Source organism: Myotis nattereri, assembly GCF_964212035.1.
Source record: "Myotis nattereri genome assembly, chromosome: 16".
Taxonomy (NCBI): domain Eukaryota; kingdom Metazoa; phylum Chordata; class Mammalia; order Chiroptera; family Vespertilionidae; genus Myotis; species Myotis nattereri.
The window spans coordinates 42,767,372-42,793,410 of record NC_138091.1 but is presented as its reverse complement, the minus strand read 5'-3'; the positions used below and the strand labels follow the sequence as shown (position 1 = coordinate 42,793,410).

General features: G+C 49.9%; 1 protein-coding gene across 1 annotated transcript; it reads left to right on the top strand.

Moving 5' to 3' along the window:
• Window positions 1–14,457: 14,457 nt before the first annotated feature.
• On the top strand, window positions 14,458–26,039 carry KIF18B (kinesin family member 18B; the record flags this gene model as incomplete). Its single annotated transcript, XM_081110700.1, has 14 exons — window positions 14,458–14,776; window positions 15,420–15,577; window positions 15,874–15,978; window positions 16,166–16,276; window positions 16,357–16,554; window positions 16,710–16,886; window positions 17,478–17,552; window positions 17,736–17,836; window positions 18,712–18,898; window positions 19,249–19,376; window positions 22,398–22,603; window positions 22,841–23,363; window positions 24,328–24,417; window positions 24,885–26,039. The coding sequence occupies 14 exons, from the start codon at window positions 14,458–14,460 to the stop codon at window positions 24,973–24,975; spliced, it is 2,469 nt and encodes an 822-aa protein (XP_080966826.1). The 3' UTR covers window positions 24,976–26,039.

The following is a 26,039-nucleotide window of genomic DNA, read 5'->3' as shown; positions in this document are numbered from 1 at the left end:
GGTAACCCCCATTACACAGCTGGAAAAACTGAGACCCACTAGACATGCAGCAAGTAGAGACAGGAGCACTGGACTCAGGTCCTGGCCATGCTCCGTGTTTCAGGGAAAGACACTTCACTTCTCTGCGCCTCAGTTTCCCCACCTATATAATGGGGCTAGATAATAAAAAATACTTATGCGAAGGCTGTTGTGATGCCTGGGTGAGAACCTGCTTGTGAGCTTTGAAGCAAAATGCAAATGCATTTTTATTATTACAACCCAAGTCTCTGAGTTCCATGGCTGAAAATTCTTTGGCTGCACTTCCATGCCTGGGATGGTGATAATCATCATCAAAGAAGATGAAGACATCTGGTGGTTCTCCCCCGGTAACTCCAAAGTGAATGTGGGCACTGGGAGAGGGGTTGGTTTGGGGTACCCAGGGTGCGGAGCTAAGTGCTGAGAATGGAGGGCCCCAAGTCCGGTCTCCGATGTGGACTCCCTCACCCTTCTGCTCTGTGGCCTCCCATTTGGAGTGAGAGCACAGGGATACCCCTGAGGCCCTGGCCTACCCATCAGTTCCTATTTCTACTTGCTCTTTCATTTCCGTGTTACTGAACACATCCAACACACCAGGCTCTAGCTTGGCATGGAGGACCCAGAGATGGATGAGAAACCACCCAGAGTTTCAACACGCTCACAAGGATCACACCGATACATCCAGGACCTTCTCTTAGAGGGGCAGGGGGGACTGCCCAAACCGTTAAGAGGGGTTATTTCTCAGGGAGTTGGGCTAAGTGGAGGCTTATAGTTTGACAACAAGCATATATCCATCCAAAACAGGAGCCCCCTCAAGCCCCACCCCCCATGCTGTTGCTGCAACGCTTCCTTTGGGGATGTGGTGGGTGGTAGAACCCTGGCAGCTGAGGGTTTTCTATTCTCTTGTCCAAGGGCTTGGGGAATACTGGAGCTGGAGGAACCACATGTACGCTCATCTCTGTATCAACAGCTAAGTTATAACAGTAGCTTTTGTACTGTGTACTATTCCACTTAAGCCTCACAATGATCCCCCAAGGTAGTTACTATTGTCACACCCATGTTTTTGGATGAGAAAACTGAGATACAGAGAGATGCATTAACTTACCTAAGATCACATGGCTTACTCTTTCTGAGAACAGCCCTCTTGACTGGCCATTGCCTAGAGGAGGGGGAGGGTTGAATCTCACTACTTCCCAGCCTGAGCAGTCTTTCCTCCCCTCAATCACCAGCCGCACCCCTTCCTATAATGCCTGCTGCCTGGACAGCTGGTGCAGGGGTGGGGCGCCTGGCTTTTCCCAGATGGTGAAGAGCAAATTCAAGGGTTTCTTCCCAGGCCCCCCAGCACAGGCCCCTCTGTTCCTTGAGTGAAGAGCCCCAGTCTGGACTAGGACAACTGCCTAGGCCAGGAGAGTTACAAATCTCTCCCCACCTGCCCAGAGCCAGGGATGGTTCTGCTAGGCCTAGCCTACAGAACACCTGCTCATTATACAAGCCCAGGTCCCTTGCCTGCTCTTCCAAGGAGCCTTCCTGGACTCCCCAGCAGTCATCTACCTACCTGTCTCCAAGGCCATACTGAGAGCTTCCTCTAAGTAGGACAACAGCTTACTCAGTACCTAACATGTGCCTGCCACATGAACCATTCTACCACCATAATAGCAGCTTCTGCAAACTTCTCTCCCTCTCCATAAACTTCCACCTCCTGTGATGGATGCTGTGAGGCACTGCCCAGGTCTCTTCCAGGACTGAGGGTCTATTCCAGCCGTGGGCAAACTACGGCCCGCAGGCCGGATCCGGCCCTCGGAGCCGAAAGAGCGCAGGGTTCTCTTGCTCTCCCCTCCGCTCCTTCACCAGCAGCAGTGTTAACATGTATTAGTTCACACAAACACTCCATCCATGCTTTTGTTCCGGCCCTCCGGTCCAGTTTAAGAACCCATTGTGGCCCTCGAGTCAAAAAGTTTGCCCACCCCTGTATTCTCCCAGCTGCTGGCAGTGCCGCCAGCAGATGGCTCTTGGCTACCAGCCCCATCCAGGGATTGTCTCTGCTGATGTGAGCTGCCTTGCTCAACGTCCTACCTCTTTCTCAGGCAGCTTGTTTCCAATGACTGATCAACATGCAGGTTTAAACTCAGGACAAGGCGGAAGAATCTTCCCAGCTTCAGAGTTCCCAGCTCCCAGCTCCCTAATCCTGCTTCCTTTCCTTCTCTTCCACAGGTGTTAATTCTAAGGGTATTCGCCAATAAACTTCCTGCACACTGATCTCAGAGTCGGTTCCTCAGAGTACCCAACCTGCAACATCTACCCCCAGTCTCATTCATTCATTGATTCCTTCAGCCAATTTTATTGAGTACCTATTATGTTTCCGGCCAGCAACAAAGGCAGCAGATGGAGTGTAAAGTTAACTGTCCAATGGGTGATCATATCTCCAACCTCTCAGAGAAGTCAGAAGCTACAAGGAGATGCCATCAACTTCCACCATAAAATCCACAAACCTCTCTGCATCTATGCCCCTCCTTCCTCCTCCTTTTTGCCTCCATGGAGGAGCTGTGCCCCCTACCAGGGTCCAGCCTGCCACTGTGCTCTGCATCCACGCTCGCTCACCAGTGTGACCAATCTATCCTTGTTTGCTCAGGACTGTCCAGGTTTGTAAACTGAAAGTCCCACATTCTGGTAAACCCCGCTGGGCACAGTGAGATTGTTGACCACTCTCTCACCTCCTTGGGGGACTTCATTTAATTTTTAATCACACCTCTCTATTAATCGTCAACTGCTCTCTCTGTATCGGCTCCTTCCCATCAGCATTTAAACCTCTCCTACTCTTAAAAATCCTCCCTTGAGCCCTAGACCGTTTTGCTCAGTGGATAGAGCATTGGACTGCAGACTGAAGGGTCCCGGGTTCAATTCCAGTCAAGGGCACGTACCTCAGTTGCAAGCTCGATCCCTGGCCCTGGTCGAGGTGCAACCAATGGATGTGCCCGCCTCACATCGATGTTTCTCTCTGTCTCTCCCCTTCCCTTCCACTCTCCCTAAAAAAAAAAAAAAAATCAATGGAAAAATATCCTCAGGTGAGAATTAACAAAAAATCCTCCCTTAACCTCACATACCCTTCCAGCTACTACCTCCTTTCTCTGCTCCCTTTGACAGCCAGATGACTTGAAAGAGTTGTTACTACCTTCTCACTTCCTACTGGGATCTGGCTGTGGCCACACCTCTGAAACTGCTTCTGCCGAGGACACCTGTGACCTCCTTGTTGACAAACTGAGTGGACACTTTTTCATCTTCACAGTGCTTGGCTTCTGTGCGAGGCCAGATCTTAAAGTCTGGCTCACGGTTGAGGATGGCAAGTGCCGGAAGCCGGTCCATCCTTGCTGCTTGACACAGTCGCTGCAGGAAAGAAACATCTGCACAGCATATGTTTCAAGGGACCTGGCGTATATAGCATACTGTTCTTAATATGTTTGCTCCCCTTAGCGCTGTGTGTTTTAACCAAGGTCACCTCTCTGAGAAAGGTTGTTTCCCCAGGTAGGGATTTTTCCCTGAAGTTAGGGAGGGGATGAAACTCCTTAACTAAGTGCCAGGCGGGTAGTTAATCACTTTAACTACAAACAATCATGCTTAAGCTACATAATCTTTACTCCCTGGAATGGAGATAAGAAACGCCCTAACCTTTGTAATAGAAATTGACAGGATTAAAATCAACTGGTATAAATACGGATGTAACAAGACAATAAACAGCAGCACCTCTCTGGAGATCCAGACCAGAACTTGGCTGGAGATCCTGGCTGGAGATCCTGGCTAGGCTGCTGATCAACTGAACAGTCTCCGTGTCCTTCCTTCTTCGCCGACTCCGTCTACGCCTTTGGGAACCCCTGGACCTGCTGGGGTTGGACCCCGGCAGGCAAGAATGATGTCTTGGATTCGGTTCAAGGACCTTTTAAAATTAGTCTATATCTGAAACAGCTAATGCCACAGCTACGTGCAAAGTGTGCGCAGTGATAAGGGTGTGGGTAAAAGGATGTGCCTGCTCTGTCTCCTTAGCAGGGTTAGTGGTCTTACCTGTTACAAATAGTGATTATATCCACACAGCTCACAAGAGCATAGAGCCTGTTGCTTTTCACAGCCTCCCACCTCATATCAACCCAGAAACTCTTTGGCCACCATAAAAGGCAAAAATTCTGCACCTGGTCCTCACGTCTGGGTTTAAGGTCTTAAAATTCTTTTGGGGCCAGTGCCAGATCAATCTCCTCTTATCAGCATCTGTGGTGTAGAGCCCAAGGGTTTTCCATTTGTGTCTACTAAAGTAGGCTTGGCCAGGCCCTACCAAGGCCTCTCAGCATCATGGGCTCAGTTGACTCACCTGAAAAGTTATTTTCCCTTGACTTCTGAGAGCCAAGGAACAGCTCCCTTTGCCAAACTAGCTCCACTCCTCCTTCAGACCTCAACTTGCATGTCATGTCCTTCTGAGAGCAGAATCAGTCTCAGCTCCTGGCCTCACCCTGACTCACCTCACCTTTTCCAACTAATTGTTCAAACCAGAACTGGACCAGGAGGCTCCTAAAGACCCCAACCACAGTCCCACAAGCCCCCCACGACAGTCCCAAACCTCTGGAAGCCATTCTTTAACAGTTTCATTTCTCTTGGGTAGTAGAGATGGCAAGAACACTTTGGTTTCCTTATAGCTTTACAATAGCCTTTGCATGGTTTTCTCATTTTCTTCTCACCAAACCTACAGTGCTATCCCCATTATACAGAGAGGGCAATTGAGGTATAGGTAGGTTAATGAAGAGTTTGGGCCTAATCAACCAAGTATAAATAGTGATTCTAGTATCTTTTTAAAAAATGTTATGATTTTAGAGAAAGAGGGGGAGAGATCAGGGATGGAACTCACAATCTTGGTGTATCTGGATGATCTGAGCTATGCTGGAACTCATAATCTTGACATATCTGGACGACGTGAGCTTTGTGGCCAGGGCTGTGACTCTACTATCTTTTAACAAAAAATTTGTTGTTATTAATCCTCATCCAGGGATATTTTTCCATTGATTTTTAGAGAGAGTTGGGGGAGGAGGAGTGACAAAGAGAAAAACATGGATGTGAGAGAGAGACATTGATTGGTTGTCTCCCGCGTGCATCAGGGCCAGGGATCAAGCCGGCAACCAAGGCACACGCCCTTGATGGGAATCCAACCCGGGACCCTCCAGTGCACAGGCTGATGCTCTAGCCACTGAGCCAAACCGGCTAGGGCTGTGACTCTATTATCTTGATGGCAGGTGCACAGAGGGCATTTTGCCTCTTGCTTTCTTGCATGCCTCAGATCAATTTAAGGAAAGTGGTGAGCAACTGGCTGCTGGCGGCCATCACCCATGTCACCCTAATGATTAGGGCCTAATCAGAGTCATAGAAAGGTATCCCTTTACATAGGCGGGGGGTTGGAGCACTGTCTCATCCATGGTCTTCTAGGTCAGTAGGAACGGCACGCTATTTGCCCCATTTTATACGTTAGTAAACTGACTCTCAGCCACTAGTGATTGGAATCAGGCAAAACTCTCCTTGACCCCCACAACCTCGGGTGATGGGTATCAGCATGAAGTTGGCCCACCAGAATCCAAGCAGCAAGTGGCTGTGGCGGATGGAGACGGGGCTACCCAACGATGCCCTAGGGGTCAACCCTCATTCAACAGTCAGTCCGCGACACTCCTACCACTGTCAGAGCCAAGCGGGTGGAATCTTAGCCAGTCTCTGGCTCCGCCGACTTTTCCACATCAAGGCTGCTCTCGACATTCACTCTTGGGGTCGTCGAGGGGCGGGAAGAAACCCTGGACAGTGGCTTGGATAAGCGGATGCCCACAGTAAAAGCAGGTTTGAAAACGGGTTTGATGTCTCGTTGCTGCAACTGGTGATGAATCCAGTCCCAGGGACGACAGAGACGTCCCCCCATCAACCCCCCACGTCCCTCCATCCCCGGATCTCAAACGCGCGCTGGTTACTGCCGCTCGGTGTAATCCGTCCAGCCGCGGAGCCTGCCTCGAACCAGCCGGCCGGCAGTTACGGGAAGTGCGCACGCGCACCGCTGGCGGCGCCGGTCCTTTGTTACTTAGGAAACAGCCAATCAGCGACGCGGGCGTTGACCAATGGGAAGCGCGGATGAACCGACCCGGCTGATTTGAAAGCGCGGCGCGGGCGGTGGTTTTCCTGGGGGGAAGGGGAGCTTGTGGGGCCCACTGTCGGGTGACCCGGGCTCCGGTTTGCGGCCGAGGGACCCGGTAGCGAGCGGCAACACCGGCGGCAGGGAACCGACGAAAGGTAAGCGCTCCCGCGGCCTCCTGCGCGCAGGGCTGGGACGCTCAGCCCCAGCTGCCGAGGGCGGCAGCCCCAGCCCGCCCTCTTTAGAGCGAGATTCCGAGGGGCAGCGTGGAGACCACGCAGGGTCCGTATGGTCTCCAGGGAACCGGGCAGGGTCGGTGCCGGAAGCATGGCGCTTCGTTACACAGCTGCGCAGGAGATCGCGACTCCTCTGCTCATTTGTGCGGGACCTGGATGTGTCCGCACATCTGCACTGGGCCCGGCCCTCTGGACAGCCGCTCTGTGAGAGGTCCTCCTGCCCGTGTGTGAGAGAGAACTGGGTCTTCCCGGACACTACATCTGGAGACCTGGGACCCCCTGCGCATCTGTGTGGGGTAGCTAACACCCTTTGCCCACATCTCTGCGGGAGATCCGATGGCAGAGCTTTGCCTGCGGCCGGAACTTAGTTAATGAGTTACTTACTATAGAGGTAAAGTTTGAAGGAAGGAATGGATGAAAGAACACCTGTATGGTTAGACCATGCTTTCTGCTACTGCTGCTAGGATGCCTTCCCTTAGCGTTGACTCTTGAAAGTGGTAAAGTAACTTGGAAAAGATAAAGCCTGGTCTCTGCCGCGGGAAACAGGGGCTTTTACTGAAGACAGTACTTTTGGCATCATGGGAAAATGTTGTTTGTCATGTTAATCCTAATAATAATCCTAATAATAATGGCTAACATTCTTTAGCACTTACCATGTTTGAATGAACTTAGTTAATTCTCACAACAACTCTATTGGATAGATACTAATATTATTTACATTTTACAGGTTGGGAAACACAGAGAAGTCGAGCCTAGCTCAGGGGAGAAAGTCTGCATTTTTCTGAATGAGCTTCTTCTCAGTGTTACACTGTTCTCTCCAATCTTTTCCAATTCTATTTTCTCGGCCTCACCACATCCCATGTTTCAACTACCAATGTGTCCAGTCCTTCTCTACCTATTTCATTGCTGAATTAAGATACCTCAATTTGTTGGTCTTTATATTATCCAACCCAGCTCCATTTATACTTTTTTCAAAAAGAGTATACAAGTGGCATATTTAGGGTATTCATAAAAATTGCCTCTATTTGGCCACAAAACAAGTTTAAACAATTATCAGAGTTCAACTCATATTCTCTTTCCACAAGCAATTAGTTAAAAAGACAAAAGAAAGAGAAATTAAAACAAACTCATATTTTAGATCTTTTTTTAAAAACCCACTTAACTCAGTAAAATGGGATATCAAAATTGTAATTAAAAGATAATTAGTATGGAACAGTGGAAATACTATTTACAAAACGTGTGGGATACAGTTAAAGCAATATTTCTAAGGTAATTTATAGTCTTAAGTGTTTACATTTCAACTCTTTTTTTAAAGCTGAAAGTTAGTGAGGCAAATACACAAGTTTAATAAGATAGAACAATAGAATAAATGTGTAGGAAATAAAAAGGAGTTAAGAGCAGAAAATAATGAAGTAGAATTTTATTACATAATAGAGAGGTTTAACTTAGCCAAAATCTGCATCTTTAAAAAGACTAATAAAAAAAGCCAAACCTCTAGCAATAAAGAAACATAGAAAAATGTTCTTAAGCATGAAAATAGAGACATAACTTCAGTTACTGAGAAATTAAGAGAGAGAGAACAAGTTTAATGGAACACCCTTTTTAACAATGCTTTGGACAGTTTTCTAGGGAAAAAACCACAATTTACCAAAATTGATTTAAGCAGCTCTGAAAATGTTGAACAAACTTAGGGCCATTGAGGAAATTAAATTAGTTTAAAATGTACTGACACATCCATCAAAGACAACAGCCAGGCCCACATGGCTCAGTGGTTGAGCGTCGACCTATGAACCAAAAGATCACAGTTTGATTCCTGGTCAGGGCAAATACCCAGGTTGTGGGCTAGATCCCCAGTATGGGGTGTGCGAGAGGCAGCTGATCGATGACTCTCTCTAATAATTGATGTTTCTATCTCTTTCTCCCTCTCCATTCCTCTCTGAAATCAACAACAACAAACCCTACCACCCTGGCCTGTTGCTCAGTGGTTAGAGCATTGGCCTATGCACTGGAGGGTCTTGGGTTTGATTCCAGTCAAGGGCACATATCTGGGTTGTAGGTTCAATTCCCTACCCCAGTCGGGGTGCATGTGGGAGGCAACCAAATGATGTGTCTCTCTCACATCTATGTTTCTCTTCTTTCTCTCTCCCCTTCTCCCCTTCCCACGCTCTCTAAAAATCAATGAAAAAAAGTATCCTTGGGTTAGAATTAACAGAAAACAAACAAATAAAAAAGCAACCTACCAAACTCAACCAGAAATTTATAAGCAATTAGAAGAAATTATTCTAATCTTATATAAACTACCCCCCCCCCAAATAAAAACCAAGAAAACATTTCTAGTCTATTTTGTGATACTAAAAATAAGACCCAAAAAATGATAAGCCAATCTCTTTTATAAATGTAGTTGTAAAAAAGTATTAAGTATTAACAATCAGAAATCAGCAATGTGTATTAAAAAACACATTATGACCAAACTGGGTTTATCCCAGGAATATGAGAATGGTTTAACATTAGAAAATCTACCATACAATTTACATAACTATAGATTAAAGGAGAAAACATATTCTATTAGGCACAGAAATAGAATTCAATAAAATTCAACACCCATTCATGATTTTTTTTTCCTGTAATTTGGTAAACTAGAAATAGAGGTAAATTTTCTTAAACCAACACCAAGTGAAATAATAGGAGCATTCCTTATAAAAGCAGCAAAAAGGCAAGATTGTTCACTCTTGCTGCCTCTATTCAATAGTGTACCAGAGACCCTAGCCATAACTATAAGACAAGAGAAATAAATAAAAATAAAATTAGGAACAAGCAAAATTGTCATCAGCTACATCTTATGATTGCTTTATTAAACACACACACACACACACACACACACACACACACACGAGAACACAGCTCTTCTCTTCGCAACCAACCATAGAAAGAACGAGTGGTCTTTGAATGTTGCCCTGTAGGTACTAGGGTGAGGGGAGGCAGAAGCCACAAAAGCACAGCTACAGGGCAGAATGGTCTGGTACAAAGAGTATTGATTGCCTCTGCTGACAGTCTGAGCAAGGTCAAGTTCTGACCTTGCTACTTATCATCCATGTGACAAGTTCCTTACTGAGCCTATGGATCTAACTACAGAATGAGAGTGTTGTGAAAGTTAAATGACGCCCTTTGTAAGGCATTTAGCACAGGGCCGGATACATGGTAGGCACTCAATAAATGTTAGCTATCATAGCAATTACTTTTAGACTTTGGGATTCAGATTGTGCCCTTCTCTGGCCTTTATTCACCCATAGGGTAAGTATGATAGAGCCTTCACTGCATGCTGGATCCGGTGCCTGGGCATCTGGGGTGCACAGATTGTATCAGAAGCGGGCTCTGCTCTTTTGGAGCGTAAGGACAAGAAACACAGTGTGTGTGAGTTGTGAAGGAGCAGTGAAGGGGACTACAGCAATCCCTTTAAAAACAGAATATCCAAGGGCTAGGCACCGCCTGCCTTCCCAGCTCTCGACGTCTGCAGGCGGATCCCCTCCAGTCCTCAGAAATTCTTCTCTCGCTGCTTCTGAGGAGTTTGGTCTTGTTCCGCCTGTCCCTTTGAGGGGGGCAGAGGAAGCTATCCTGAAAACAACTGAATCTTGGCTTCCCATTCCCAGCTCGGCAGTGAACTAGCCTCTGGGTTTTAATGAGCTGCCCTGGGTTAGAAGCAGGACGTGACTGTGGCTGGCTCAGAACCCTGAAGATCTTATTAAAGAATCATCTCCCTCGTACTTTGGGCTGAAATGCTCTTTCCAACTGAGGATCAAAGCAAACTTGACAAACGTTCTCTCATTAATCTCCCCATCCCCCCGGGGCGGGAGCAGAGCTGTAGCTGTTCTCTCTGGCTCTCAAAGGGGGGAAGCATGGATGCGATGTGGATGTGGCCGGTGGAAAGACCTCCCACCAGTCCGATGCAGAGCAGAGGACCAGGACCCCGGTGTCCTAGCCGCAGCCATGCCAAGTGTCACCCCCCACCCCCAACCCATGCCCCTAGCGCTGTTTCAGAGAGGAGGAAAACATCTCATTAGGCAAACAGTCTGCCTCGCTGGCCCTCAGGAAGCGGAGAGGAGAGAACTGTAAAGGTTACACGCACTCCGCTGCCAGTGCCCTTTTTAATTTCCTGCTTAGAATGTTAGGCTGCTCTGTTGCTGCTCCTCAGCTGAAACCCTCCCTGTGGGGATCTGGGACTGCCATTAAGGCAGCCAGTGTAGACCCAGGCTGTGGGGCCAAGCAGCCTCTGCCTTCTCTTCCCTGGGCGAAGGGTGATTGTGGGGAGGGAAATGCGAGGATGGGAGACAGGAATTCTCTCTGAGTGTTGAAAATTAGGTACAGTCCATATAGCTGAAACTGTTTGCATAATACATTACGCTAGTTACATAAAAGCGATTATAATTATTAAAAAACATAAGGGACCATTCCAACAATGTGATCAGGAAAGCATAATATATAATAGCCTTCATTATAAGGCTGTATGCAGACTCTGCAGTCAAGACTGCCTGGGTGGGAACCAGGCTCCTCACTAGCATTGGGATCCTGGGCAAGTTGCTTAACCCTCTCAGTCTCAATTTGCTCATTGAAAAATGAGTTTAAGAATAGTATCTGTTTGTGGGATTGTGATGGAGATGAAAGGAGATCCTACTCATAAGGTGCTTAAACAGTCCCTCATCTAGTGGGTAGGCAGTTGCAGTCCAATTGCTGGAACAAGAAAAGAAATTATACTCATGTAAAAAGATTATTATTGGCCAGGCCAGTGTGGATCAGTGGTTGAGCGTTGACCCATAAACCCAGGAGGCCACGGTCCAATTCCTGGTCAGGGCACATGCCGGGGTTGCAGGCTCAATCCCCAGTAGGGGGTGTGCAGGAGGCAGCCGATCAATGATTCTCATCATTGATGTTTCTATCTCCTTCTCCCTTCATATATGTATATGAAAAAAAAATATATATATATATATAGATTTTTATTGGTTGATATCTTTGTTTTGTATAGGGAGAAATTAAGAAGTTTGGAGGTGGGAACAGGAGTTTCAAATCAGCTCAATCTGCCTCACTCCCCCCCCCCCCCGCCGCCCCCCCCCCCCCAAGCAAACAAACATGAGTTCTTCGCTGTAGTATTAGGTAGAAATTCCAGTTTTCTTTCCTGAATGACCTTGGTCCTGTCAGCAGAACCTGCAAAAGCACTCATCTGTTTTTATCCCCAGGAACAGCCCCTTATTCCTGTTAACATATCCCTAGAGCTGGGTTGAACTTTTCCAGGATATCTGTAACTCCTGCATTCCAAAAATTCCACCTCTACCCTTGGTAGGCTGGCTTGAAGGAGAAATGAGAACAACAAGGAGAGAGGTCCGAGGGGAGTACGAGAGGGAATAAGCAAATAAGTGTTTGGAATTATTGCCAGGTCAACATTAGGAAATCTGTTCATGTCACCCTCTACATTAACAAATTAAAGGAGAAACACTGTGATCATCTCTGCTAGTGCCAAAAAAGCATCTGATAAAATTTAACAGCCATTCCTAATGGACAGTGAAGGGTGGGGAACTAAAGATAGAAGAGCTAAAAATAGAAAATCACTGTCATTATTTGCAAACTATCCCATCATTTAATTGAAAAACCTAAGAGAATCGATGACAGTCTATTAGAACTAATAAGGAAGTTCAGTAACATGGCCAGATACAAGATCTGCATACAGAAATTGGTTGCTTTCCTATATTCTGGCAAAATGAATTAGAAAATGCAATTTTTAAAGGAGCCTATTCACAATATAATAAAGACTATACAATAACTGGTAATAAGCCTGTCAAGAAATACACAAAACTCAAATGAAGAAAACGATAAAATTTTACTGAGGATTATAAAGTTGTGAATAATGAAAAGAGATACTATGTTCCTAGATGGGAAGACTTAATATTATGAAGATGCCAATTCTCTTCATATTAACCTATAAATTCAAAGTACTCCACTTAAAGTCTTAGCAGGATTTTTCCTAGAATTCTATAAGCTGATTCTAAAATTATATGGCAGACAAGATGCTTAAGAATAGCCAAGAAAAAGAACAATGAGGTGAGATATTATAGAACCACAATAATTACAACAGTGAGTTACTGGGAAAGGAATAGACACATCAGCAGAACAGGATGGAGAGTCCACAAACAAATTCACATTTACAGGAGAATTTAGTTTTGTTAAATGTGGCATTTGAAATTGGTAGAGAAAGAATGCACTATTTAGCCCTGACAGGGTAGCTCAGTTGGTTAGAGAATTGTTCTGATACACCAAGGCTGAGAGTTCAATTTCTGGTCAGGGCACATACAAGAATCCACCAATGAATGTATAAATTAGTGGAGTGGCAGGTCGATGTTTCCCTCTCTCTCTCTCTCTCTCTCTCTCTCTCTCCCTCCCCTTCCCCCTCCCCCTCTTGCTCTAAAATTAAAAAAAGACAGGTTTTTTTTCGTGTTTTTTTTTTATTGCTTAAAGTATCACATATGTGTCCTTAAAAAAGACAGTTTTTAATAAATGATCTTGAGATGATTGCTTACCATTTGAAAAGAAATCTAGAAACCTCACACCATTCCCCATAAAATAAATCCAACTTTATAAATACCTAAATTTAAAAAGTAAAATGTATTAGATAGAAATATAATAAAAGTGGTTATTACCTTGGGGAAGGAATGTCTTCTTAAATATGACAAAATCATCAAAGAAAATGTGACACGTCAGACGATTTAAAAATTTAAAGCTTCAGCATGGTCAGGGTAGGGTTTTTTCTAAGAATGCATGGTTGGTTTGATACCAGGAATACTATCCAATAATTTACTACTTCAACAAAATAAAGGAGAAGAAACATATTAGGAGATGCTGAAAGCATTGGGTAAAATTTTAGACCTTTCTCATAACCACTCTAAGTAAAATAAGAAAAGAAAAAATTACTAGTATAATGACTATATATCCAAAAATAATTTCTAAGTAGTGAAGCACTAAAGCCATTTCCTTTAAAATAAAAAACAAGACAGAGATGCTCATTGACATCATTATTATTCAACATTGTTGTGGAAGTTCTAGGGATTGCAGTAGACAGGAAATGAAATATTTGGTATAAATAGAGAGGAAAAAAGGTTAAAAAATTATTTTCTTTTCTGATATATAATTGCATACTCTGAAAAACCCAATAAACCCTAATTTTAAAAAACACACACAATTGGAATTAATAAGAGAGTTTGAGGGTGGTAGTTATAAGGCAGATGTATAAAAATCAGACGTGTTTCTCCATACTAGCAATTACCACCTGGAATAGAAATGGGGGAAGCTGTTCTATTCATAAGAGTGATTAAGTCCATAAAGTTCTTGGGAATTGCATTAAAAGGGCAATTACAGAGCTATCTGAAGAGAAAGAAAACTATAAAATCTTATTGAGGGACATAAAAAATATCTGAACAAATAGAAAGGCAATAGCTGTGTGTTTGCATGGAAAGGTTTAATATAAAATAAATATGTAAATGTAATACCATTCCAGTTTTAATTCCAATAACGTTTTTTTGTTGTGGGGCGAGGAATGGGATGAGTTCTGGGTTGGTGATGGAATTAATAAAATTTTCTTAAAGTCAAATAGAACAATAAATGTCTGAATATAGCCAGGAAAATCATGAAAAAGAAAGACTAGTGGAGGGGGAGGGTGGTCTTGCCTTATTAGATGGAAAGCATACTGTAAAAGAATAGAATGGGAACAGTGTGGTGTTAGCACAAGAACAGACAGGCTAGTGGAACGTTACAGAAAGCCCAGCAATAGGCCTCTGGAAAAAATATAGCCATTTGGATATGACAAACATGGCATTTCAAGTGGGAAAGAGATATTTATTAGTAATTGGTGCTGGCAATATTCTTACTCTCTTGAGGTATAAAACAGATCCGCTGTTAGCGTGGGGGTGGAGGGAGGCCCTGAATGCTAGACTGAGGGGGCAAGCCTCCCTTCCTGGTCATCTCCTCTGGAGCCGGGGGTCGGATTGGTCCTCATATCCATTGTGTCTCTGCCCAGGTGTTGCCATGGTGATGGCGGTGGAGGACAGCGCGGTGCAGGTTGTGGTTCGGGTCCGACCCCCCACCCCACGGGAGCTAGAGAGCCAGCGGAGGCCTGTGATTCAGGTGGTGGATGAGCGGGTGCTGGTGTTTGACCCTGAAGAGCCCGATGGGGGCTTCCTTGGCCTGAAATGGGGCAGCGTCCACGACGGCCCCAAGAAGAAGGGCAAAGACCTGACCTTCGTCTTTGACCGGGTCTTTGGCGAGGCGGCCACCCAGCAGGATGTCTTCCAGCACACCACCCACAGCGTCCTGGACAGCTTCCTCCAGGGCTACAACTGCTCCGGTGAGAGTCTGGGCCGGCAGCGGGGAGAGTCCTGGCTGGTAGCTGCCTTGCCTCCCTGCTTCCCTCTCGGGGTTTTATGTGCCTTCTGACAGGGGTCCCCTCCCCCTCAGCTGGGCACTTGTTGAGGAGGGCTCTGGCCCTTGCATTCTCTGTGGGTCCCCCTTTCATCCTTCTCCTGTGTGTGAGGTACTCTCCTGGGCCCTGGGATGCAGTAGCAGCTCAGACAGACATGGCTCCTGTCCTCTTGATACTTACAGTCTAGGGGGTGGGGAGGTTGGGGGGGGGAGACACTAATCAAAATCACACTCACAAGTGTGTGGTTATAAACTGAGGTAAGTGATGGAAGGGAAAGAGCCTGGGCCTTCAGCAGAGGAGAGGGCATCCCTGCGGAAGGGAGATGCCACACCCACCTTGGAGACCCCTTTGCCCTAGAATTGGCAGACCTATAGGGAAGCCAGGACGTAGATGTGGGGACCTCAAGTTGCATTGCCAGCATGGCGGATGTGAGTGATTGGAAGCAGATGGAAGGCAAAGGAAGGGGGTGGGGAGGGAAGGGTGAGCTGGGTGGAAATGCACAGGGGGAGCCACTAGAAAGGTGGGTCTGGCCCTGTTACCACCCTACTCCCCACTCTGTCCCCTGCAGTGTTTGCCTATGGGGCCACTGGGGCCGGGAAGACACACACCATGCTGGGAAGAGAGGGGGACCCCGGCATCATGTACCTTACCACCATGGAACTGTACAGGCGGCTGGAGGCCCGCCAGGAGGAGAAGCAATTCGAGGTGCTCATCAGCTACCAGGAGGTAGGGCTGTCCCCTCCCTGGGACTGGGCGACCCATCCCTCATTCTCACAACCACCTCAGGAGGGAGTAGAGTGGCGTAGGGGGGGAGAGGGTGGTAGGAAGTGGGCAGATGGGGCCCCAGTGAGAGCCCAGAGGGCAGAAACAGCTCAGAGAGAGACTATGTGTGAACTGAACCTGCTCTGTCACTTAATGCCATGCCATCCCGCAAAACAAGCTCAGCCCTCCCAGCCCCTAGCGGACAGGTTTCCGGAGGGGCCCTGTCCCTCAGGTCTCTGCCTTGCTCCCTTTCTCCTCAGGTGTACAATGAGCAGATCCACGACCTTCTGGAGCCCAAGGGACCCCTTGCCATCCGTGAGGATCCCGACAAGGGGGTGGTGGTACAAGGACTTTCCTTCCACCAGGTGTGACATTGGGCTCGGGTGGCATGAGCAGTCCTGTTGGTCCTGCGAAGTTCCCTCACCAGGCAGTTGGCTCTGCCCCGTATCCCATGCGGTGCTGGTGACTTGGGTTCTGAAGATCAGCCCTCCTGCCGGGGGGAAGTCCTGGTCGGGGAAACCACAGCTTCCTTCCTGGTCATCTCCTCTGTAGCCAACCTCAGCTGAGCAGCTGCTGGAGATGCTGACCAGGGGGAACCGTAACCGCACACAGCACCCCACTGACGCCAACGCTACTTCCTCCCGCTCCCATGCCATCTTCCAGGTGAGAGGGGTCATGGGTCGGAGCCTGAAGACGGCGCTCCTGATGCCCAGCTCCCCCTCACCCCTGCCCCCTGCCCCCAGATCTACGTGAAGCAGCAGGACCGTGTTCCCGGTCTGACCCAGGCCCTTCAGGTGGCCAAGATGAGCCTGATTGACCTGGCTGGCTCCGAGCGGGCGTCCAGCACCCACGCGAAGGGGGAGCGGCTGCGGGAGGGTGCCAACATCAACCGCTCCCTGCTGGCCCTCATCAATGTCCTCAATGCCCTGGCCGATGCAAAGGTACGGCTGCACAGACCCAGGCTTCCCCACAGGACAGCCCCTGAATGCCCAAAGCCAAGGGTTCCTCCCTTCAGCCCTGGGCCAGAGGCTGCCAGGTCCCAGCCTGGGTCTGCCTGTCCAGCCACCTCACGCCAGGCCCGCTCGCTGCCCCCCAGGGTCGCAAGTCCCATGTGCCCTACCGGGACAGCAAGCTGACCCGCCTGCTCAAGGACTCCATTGGGGGCAACTGCCGCACAGTGATGATTGCTGCCATCAGCCCCTCTAGCCTGACGTACGAGGACACGTACAACACCCTCAAGTACGCCGACCGGGCCAAGGAGATCAAACTTTCGGTGCGTGCAGCCTGACCTGGGGGAGTCCCCAGGCTGGGAGGAGGAAGGGGTGGAACGAGGACTCCCACAAGGCAGAGGGAAGACCTTCCCGAGCCTCTGTCTTCAGGGAAACGGGTAGAAGCGACCCAGTCCCTGCCCTTGGGAAGCCCTCGGGTCGGGGAGAGGCAGGACGGTCTCCAGGACTTGAAGAAAGAGTGAAATACGGCATTGGACGACCGAGGCAGAATCGTCTCAAGAGGGAGGCAACAGCAGGGCGTGGCAGAGTGTTGGCCAGTCATCTTTTTCAGACTTGCTTTTAGCAGCAAAACAACATAAACACCAGCACGTAACACAGATAAGGGCAGAGCGGCGCTGGTTTCCCCTGCCGCCTCCAGGAGCTCTAGCTCTCCCAGGGCTGCCTGGTGGGTGCGTTAGCCAGGCGGTCAGGGGTCTTGGGTTCAAGCCACTGACCTTCCCAAGTCTGTTTCCCTAGTTCTGAGTGAGTCACGGGAATGTGAGTGAGGTGCCTGGCACAATGCCTGGCCTTGTGCAGTGGTGGCTGAAAGCTACTTTGAAGGAACAAACAGATCTCTCCCTGTGTCCCCGTCTCAGCTGAAGAGCAATGTGGTCAGCCTGGACTGTCACATCAGCCAGTACGCCACTATCTGCCAGCAGCTGCAGGCTGAGGTGAGGAGCCTGCCTGGGGAGCATGGCTGGGAGGCAGAGCTCCCTGGCGCAGTGGGGTGGGGGGCAGGAGAACAAGAGACGGGAGCATTGGGGTGTGGCCAGGACTCTATGCCAGGGGGGACGGGGCAGCCCCTACCTCCTTTGCTCACTTGGACTCGGAGGAACTGGCTGTTTGGGTTCCAGGTGGCCAGTCTGAGGGAGAAGCTTCGAATGTATGAGGCAGGAGCCCAGGCCCCCCAACAGGACCTCCCACAGCCCCCCAAATCGGGCACTCCACAACCACCGTAAGTTCTGTGGCCCATACCTGCCTCATCCCTCAGTTCGGCAGGGAAAGACCCCCTTCTCCAGCTTCTGGAGGGCGAGGACGCCTGGCTTCTGTTCTGGCACCTGGAGCTAGGGCAGGGGTGGGCAAACTTTTTGACTCGAGGGCCACAATGGGTTCTTAAACTGGACCGGAGGGCCGGAACAAAAGCATGGATGGAGTGTTTGTGTGAACTAATATAAATTCAAAGTAAACATCATTACATAAAAGGGCACGGTCTTTTTTTTTTTTTTTAGTTTTATTCATTTCAAACGGGCCGGATCCGGCCCGCAGGCCGCACGGCTGAGCTTGGGGTTCCCACCCAGTGCCCAGCACACTGGTTGGCACCCAGAATGCTCTGTGTCAAATGAGTAAATGATACTCCAGCCTGTATAGGCAGCATCTACTATTCAAAAGAAGGTATAGAAGCCAGTTTGGCTCAGTGGATAGAGCGTCAGCCTGCGGACTGAGAGGTCCCGGGTTCGGTTCCGGTCAGGGGCATGTACCTGGGTTGCGGGCACATCCCCGGTGGGGGATGTGCGGGAGGCGGCTGATCGATGTTTCTCTCTCGTCGATGTTTCTGACTCTCTCTATCTCTCTCCCTTCCTCTCTGTGAAAAATCAATAAAATATATTTTAAAAAAAACAAAAACAAAAGAAGCTATAGCTAAGAGGTTCGTGTCATTGTTTCCTAAACCAGAAAAATTTCTGGCTCCTTCTCCCCCCCCCTCCCCCCCCCTCAGCTACTGCTCACTTGTTACCCAAGCATCCATCCTCCGGGCTCTGTACTGCCTGCTCCCTCCCTGCTTTCCCCACCTGCCCCTACTTCCCGCCCCTAAACCTCTCATTTCCCCCTTAGCTTTTCCAGCTCCTCCCCACCATCTCACCTTCCCAGCCAGCCCCGCACCCCAGAGCTCCACCCAGGATCTGCAGTCCTTCAAGAGGAAAGCCTGGGGACAGAGGTCCAAGTGGAGAGGGTCAGGGAAGGGAATTCTTCAAACCAGGAGCAGCCCTCAGAGGACAAAGACAAAGACCCGGCCAAGGAGGTAGGACTTAGAGCTGGTGGAATATTCGAGGAAATCCCTCTCCGACTCACGGAGTCCCTTCAGGCCCAGGTTCTCTACCTGGAGGTCACATCTTAGTCATTGGAGGCTTTCAGGTCCTGTCTGAGGAGAGCTGTTCTGTCGGATCCTGTGTGTCTGGAAGTGAGGAGGGTGTGCTACCATCAGGAGAGCAGGCAGGGAGGATGGAGACTGGGAGGAAGAAAAGCCAGACAAGGACCTGGACATTCTAGGAGCCGTCATCCCACTCTTGGAGGGGGAAAGGTTTTAGAAGCTGCGTACATAGGGAGGGCGGTCATCACGGGCCCTCTACCCATGACTTCCTTCCTCTTCAGGTTCCGATCCGGGTGTCAGAACAGAGCCTCCGACAGTCAGGGCTGGAGTCCCCTGGCCTGACCCTGGAGGCCAAGCAAGTCGTGGGCCACCTCTCACCACAGAACCTGGAAAAGGACCATTCTAAGCAGTAGGTATCCTCTTACTCTTCTCTGGGGTCCAAGAAGGGAGAAGATGGGCTCCAGCCTCCTGGGCTGGGAGTTGGTGCTAAGTCACAAAAGCTCTGGTTCTGCTCTAGTTAAGAGTCAAATTTTTTCAGCATTGTCCATTATCTGCATTTTTAAAAAATTTAATAAATTGTTATTGATTTCAGAGAGGAAGGGAGAGAGAGAGAGAGAGAGAGAGAATCATTGATTGGCTGCCTCCTACACGCCCCACACTGGGGACTGAGCCTGCAACCCAGGCATGTGCCTTGACCGGGAATCGAACCGTGACCTCCTGGTTCCTAGGTCGATGCTCAAGCACTGAGCCAAGCCTGCGGGCCAGCTGGCCATTATCTGCTTTTAACAACTTGATATTATCACCTACTCTATTTATTTATCCTCTCTCTGTTTATACCTCCACATAGCTGGCAGCCCAACAGAAGGGAAGCAAAACACCAAATTCCATCGGGATGGCTGGCAAGCACCCGTTAGGCAGGGCCCCTGGGTTAGTGCTTTGCTTTCCAGTCTGAGGGCCAAGCTGCCTGCCCGTGCTCAGCAGGAGGGAGCTGCCAAGAGAAGTCAGGTGGCAGGCCGAGGGAGGGACAGCCTTCCTGAGTCAGGTGTTTACCGTGTCTCTTCATCCACAGACTGGCTGTAGCCGTTTCTTCTCAGAAGTAAATACAAACCACCACCTAAAGCCAGAGAGATAGATTTCGGACCATTATTTCTGTGCTTAATAGAGAGGTGCTGCGAATATTTTTTTCCCTTGGCCCCCCAGAACATAAATCCCCTGCCACTTAGCTCTGCTGCTGCCAACCCCACTCCGCCCTCCCCAGCATGCTTCATGCTAGGCAATGTATTTAAAGCTCTCAGACAGAAGGGCCTGTTTAATTTTATTTCTTGTTGGGGAGTATCTGTTTCCAACTCAGCAAAAATGCTGCAGCCTGAATAATCAGCAGCTTATTATCTGTCTCCTGCTGCTGACTCCCTGGGGCCCAGCAGTGGCAGGGACGCACTGGCGCGATGTCCCCTGGAGGCCAGGGAACAGCCACTGGCTCCCACTTATCACTCAGGGTCTCTCTGCCTGGTGACCCCATTTCGAGGAGCCAGGGCACCAGGGTTCTCACTCCTGCCGTGCTTTTGGTCTTGTGGCTTCTGACAGGTTGCTTCTGGTCGTGGCTGTGATTTGGGGATCATAGTCCTGATTATTCTCCCTACTTCTTTGTGCTGAAGTGCTAATAAAATGTGACAGAAGACCCCAAGTGTTAGGGGTTGCAGAACATTCTTGATCGCATCCATACTTGGAAAGATCGTCACAATCAGATCGTCGAAAATAATTTCTCTTTGTCTTTAGACTTTAGGCTCTGAGACCACCAGGGTACAGAGTCAATCTTAGATTTTCCAGTTCAGTGGTTTTCAGAATTTTTATTGCTGCCAAGTCCTTCAAATGAAATCTTACGCTGAAGTCTAATACGGAGAACAGATAAGGCAGAGTTGCTCCATTTAAAATGTCCTCAGATGGGCTTCTTCCAATCTAGTTGGAAAACCCCTGACATAGACCAAGTGTCCATTTGTCAGATAGGGTGGGTACTGAGGCGCTTGCCCAGGGCCACACAACTACAGCGAGAGGGATGGGGCCAGACGTGCTCATCTGACATCTAGCCAGTACATTTCTCCCAAACACCCACTTTCCTTAGTAGTCCAGTCTTTATATGTGTGGCTCAGGCGGATATGGAATGAGTTTCCGCTGTGTCCTTTTTAATTTACATCCTGCCTTCTTTCACAAAGGCCTGGAGGCTGCTTTAGAAAATGAGCTTGGCTTCCCTGGGCGCACACTGAGGGCAGAGGAGGAGGCTCAGAGGTGTCCGGGCAGGTAGTAGATTATGCTACCTGAGGATAAATTATTGGCCATGAATAATCCCCACCGAGATAATTGTGTTTTCTCTTTTATCGTAGGTGTGCCTGACAGAAAGGAAATTTGCTTTATTAGAATCTAAATTTACAACATCAATAATCGCATTACGCTCATAATTTCCCTTAAGTAGCCCCTCAGTGCATGTGAAGTATGCACTGATTCACGCATACTCTTCCAGCATCCCAGCCATGCAATAGAAAGCGCAGACTGCAGGCATTTTTAGGGGTGCTCTCAGAACCCAGGTCACACAGCCTATCTTATTTAATCTCCTCATATCCTAACAAGGTAGATGGCATTATTTCTACTTTACAGGAAACAATAGTTAGCTAACTTTATAGTGCTCACTCTTGAGTACATATGCCAGGTATTCTTTCGTGTTTTTTTAATTGATTTCAGAGAGGAAGAGAGACGGAGAGAGAGATAGAAACATCAATGACGAGAGAGAATCATTGATTGGCTGCCACCTGCTCGTTCCACACTGGGGATCAAGCCCACAACCCGGGCATGTGCCGGGACAGGGAATCAAACTGTGACTTCCTGGTTCCTAGGTCGATGCTCAACCACTGAGCCACACCAGCTGTGCACCAAGTATTGTTGAAACACTCTCTGTATAAAATCATTCATTTCATCTTCCCAACAATCTGATGAGGTGGGTTATCCCCGTTTAAAAGAAGTGGAGATTGAGGGTGAGCAGTGATCCAAGCTCAGCAGGTGGGAGGCGTGGAACAGGGATTTGAGCTGCCCGGCTGGCAGTCTGACTTGAGCCTGGCTCTTCACCGCTACCTTTCTTCTGGTAAATGCACTTATTCAAGATCACTGCACCTGAGTCTAAGTCCCCTGAGCACCCTTTCCCTACTTCCCAGGTCACTGTCTTTGTCGGGAGGCATGTTTAGGTGGGTAAAGCCACTCACCATTACCTGTGACCATCTCTGCCCACCTTGATCTTCAGCAAGGATGTGGCATAGCAGGAGCCATGGCTGGGATGGTGGGGCTGCCAGCCCACCTGTGCTCCTCCCCACACCGGGAGCAATGGGGCGAGGACCCTGGCCAGCCGGGTCGGAGTAGGATGGGCATCCCCTTCTCTCTGTTCCAGGTTGGCGCTGAAGGTGCTGTGCCTGGCCCAGCGGCAGTACGCCCTGCTCCAAGCAGCCAACCTCCTGACCCCTGACATGATCGCAGAGTTTGAGACCCTGCAGCAGCTGGTGCGAGAGGAAAAACCTGGGCCTGGAACAGAGGCCTCCAGGACTCCTGGCCCAGCCAGGGAGGCACCTCTGGCTCAGGAGCTGTGTTCAGAGCCAAGTGAGTCTCGCCCCTGCTCTGCCTCTGCCTATTGGTGCCGAGGGGTAGCTGGGGCTTCAGGTGCTGGGATAGGACCTCTGGGATCACAGGGTGTGCAGAGAGGCCCCAGGAGTCCTGACAGAACTGAGGAGTTAGGGACTCCTGCATATCTCCCATGTCTCTCTCCCCAAATTCTAGAAACTTTACTTTCTTCTGCTCAGTCTCTGGTCTCTCAGCACCCTCCTTCTCTGTACCCAGAGCCTCCAGGATACTCTGGCCCTGTGACCCGGACCATGGCAAGGCAGCTGAGTGGCCTCATGCACGGTCTGGGGGCCCCACCTGGGCCTGACAGCACCTCTGCCCAGGCAGCTCTGCAGTCCGTGGAGAAGAAGAGAAGAAGGAAACTGAGCTCCTCAGAGCAAGACAGTCACCAGGCCCCAAGGCTGGGGACCAAGCGCCAGCACCAGTCCTTCCTGCCCTGCCTGCGAAGGGGGTCCCTGCCTGAGACTCAGCCTTCACTCGGACCCACCACCCCCAAAAAGGGAAGGGTCGCCTCCCCCGGCCACTCCCCTCGCTTCTGCCCAGCCACAGTCATCAAAAGCCGGGTGCCTCTGGGCCCTTCTGCCCTGCAGAACTGCTCCACCCCGGTGGCCCTGCCCGCTCAGAACCTCAACATCACCTTTGATCTCTCTGAGGAGTCCCCCTCAAAGCTGGGTTTCCATGAATGCGCTGGCTGGGAAAATGTGCCCCAGAACAGGCTGGATCAGCCCTTCATCCCCAGGTGAGTCTCCCCTCCTGGTCCTCCCAGCCGTCCCAGCAGGGAGCCAGGGGTCAGTGAGGAACGGTGGTGCTGCCTGGAGGAGTGAAGCACAGCCCAGCTCCTGGAGCCTAGGCGTTTGCTGTCTCTTTCCCTTTGGTCTGATCAGGTCACTCCCTAGGCCCAGCAGGGCAGAGCATACAGTTTCAGGGAGGCATTGCTACTCTCAGGACCCTGCCTTGTCTGTTTATTTCAAAGCTGCCAGCTCTGTGCTGGTTTGTGGCACCCCATGAGTAGCTACAAATGGGGCCCCCACCTGGGGAGGGTGAGCAGGGAGCAGGAATTCACAAGGGCAGTCCTGCCCTCTCTGTTCCTCTGCATCACTTGGGTCCTTTGCCCCGATTGGAGTTCTGTGTGCCCCTGAGAAATACTTCTATCTGCCGCTGCCACCCCCAGATTTTACCCTCTAGCCTGGCATGTGGAACCAGGAGGGGGATACTCAGAAAACGTTACTCAGCGTTTTTCAGAGAAGATGAAGCTCTTACCCGCACCTTCCACCACATGTGAGGGTAGGGGGAGAGCAACCAGCTCAGGACAGTCCAAGGGCAAGAACAAGCGGCAGACACCCTGGATGTATGAGGCCAAGGGCGGCAGGCTGCCCACCGCACCCCCACCTCTCCCGCAGCCCGAACCACCTCTCAGTGACAAGCTCCAAGCGGGCAGGTGGAAGGGTGAAATCGTTTGAACTCCGGTTCCCTGGACGCACCAGAAACTGACACCTGGATGTTCTCCCAGAACAGGCCTGTCACTCAGCTGTCAGCCCGGGCCGAGAGAGGCGGGGACGAGAACCCACCTCTTAGGAGGAAGAAGCCTCGGAGGTCATGTTGTCCACCTCCCCACCCCCCAAGCTGGGGCTGGAGGAAGGAGGCGCTGCAGCCTTTCCTGTTTCCCTTCTGACCTGCCTCCCTTCATCTTTCCCCTCCCTCAGTGGACCCGTGTCCCTGTTCACCACGAAGGGCCCCAAGCCGGCCTTTTCCTTCCCTGCGACCTCAGCCCGCAAGAAGAGGCGCCTTGTGAGGTGAGGCTGGGGAGGTGCTGGAGGGGAGAAGCTTTCACCAGGGCGGTGGGTGCCCGGGCCAACTGCAGGCCCCACGTGTCTGGACACCTTGGAGCCAGTAGCGGGAGTCCCGCGAGCAGGGCCAGCGTCTGCATCTGACAGGTACCCTTGGCCTTGCTGTTACAGGGTTATTCTAGAGGCGAAGGGTAGCCACCTTCTTTGGTTAAAGGCCACAGGCCCCTCTTCATGAGAGAGGCGTTAGTGTTCACTGGTTAATCCAGGGAATGGACTCCTCAGCCCCTCACCTCTGCTTCCCTCCCAAACCCCACAAAGCTCCCCGCCCCACCTCTCTCACTCCCTCAGATCTGGCCTTGGAAGTACTTGCTGGTGCTCAAAGCTTGGGGTCCAGGTCCACCCACCCATTCCCACCTGTAGTCCAGGGGCACAGCTGTGACCTTCCTGCCTTCCCTCCTTCCTTCTGCCCTCAGTTCCTCCATCGCCCGCCGCAGCCGCATCGCCCGCCTCCCCAGCAGCACCTTGAAGAGGCTGGCGGAGTCCCTCACTGCCCCGGGTGACTAGCACTGGGAACAGGGATGGTCTCAGCCACCGTGACCGATGAAAACAGGAAGTAGGAAGTGACAAGGTGGGCAGAGACCCGAGGACCTGGGATACTTCCGAGCATCTCGAATCCTGAGGAGAGATGGGAGGTGGGATGGAAGAAGAGACAGCGGGACCGAGCCGGACTTGTCTCCTTCCTCCCTGCCTCCCCCACCCTCTGGCCTGCAGAGCCCCCTGCAGTCCCCACGGCCCTGGCAACCTTCGGGGCCAGAGGGAACGGATGAGGGTTAGGGCAGTGCTGTCAGCCGGGAGATGCACTGCCAGGGTGTCCTGACCCCTGTCCCCTCTTGGATCCTGGAGCAGCCTGCACCAGGAGCCCTGACCTGCCTTCCTCAGCTTGGAGCAATTAACGCCAACACCCTCTCCCTTTACTCACTCTCCTCTCCTAGTCATTCATTCTGCTACTCACCCTCTTATTAATCTCTTGTTATATTCAGCTTCTCAGCATGTATATATACATTTGTGAGTGTTAATGTGTTGCTATTTTAAAGGTGCTCCCCCCAGTTTATAACACCCTCCCTGCAGGCAGGTGGCTGGAAGTCTTTGTTCCCTGTTCCCAGTCTAACACAGGGCTCTGTCTACTGATGGCAGAGGAGGAGGGGGCCTGGTGCGGAGCTCCAGCTTGGCTCTTCCTGGTTTTGAGGGAGGGACAGCTTCAGCCCCATCCCCCGAGCCTGGAGCAAAATCCACAGTCCTGGTGACGATGCAGATCAGTGGTGCCTTGATTACCAAATAAAGACAGCTTTATGGTTTTTATCCTTATTGTAAACAGGCTACACACTCAGTGTAAAAAGAAGTGTAAAGAAGAAAGGAATCCCTGGCCCATTGGCTCAGTTGGTTGGAATGTCGACCTATACACCGTCAGGGCACATACCTAGACTGTGGGTTTGATCCCCAGTTGGGGCGTGTACAAGAGGCAGCCAATCGATGTTTCACTCTTCCTTACTCTCTCTCTAAAAATGAATTTTAAAAACACCCATAATCCTTGGGTGAAGATTAACAACAACAAAAAACACCATTATTTT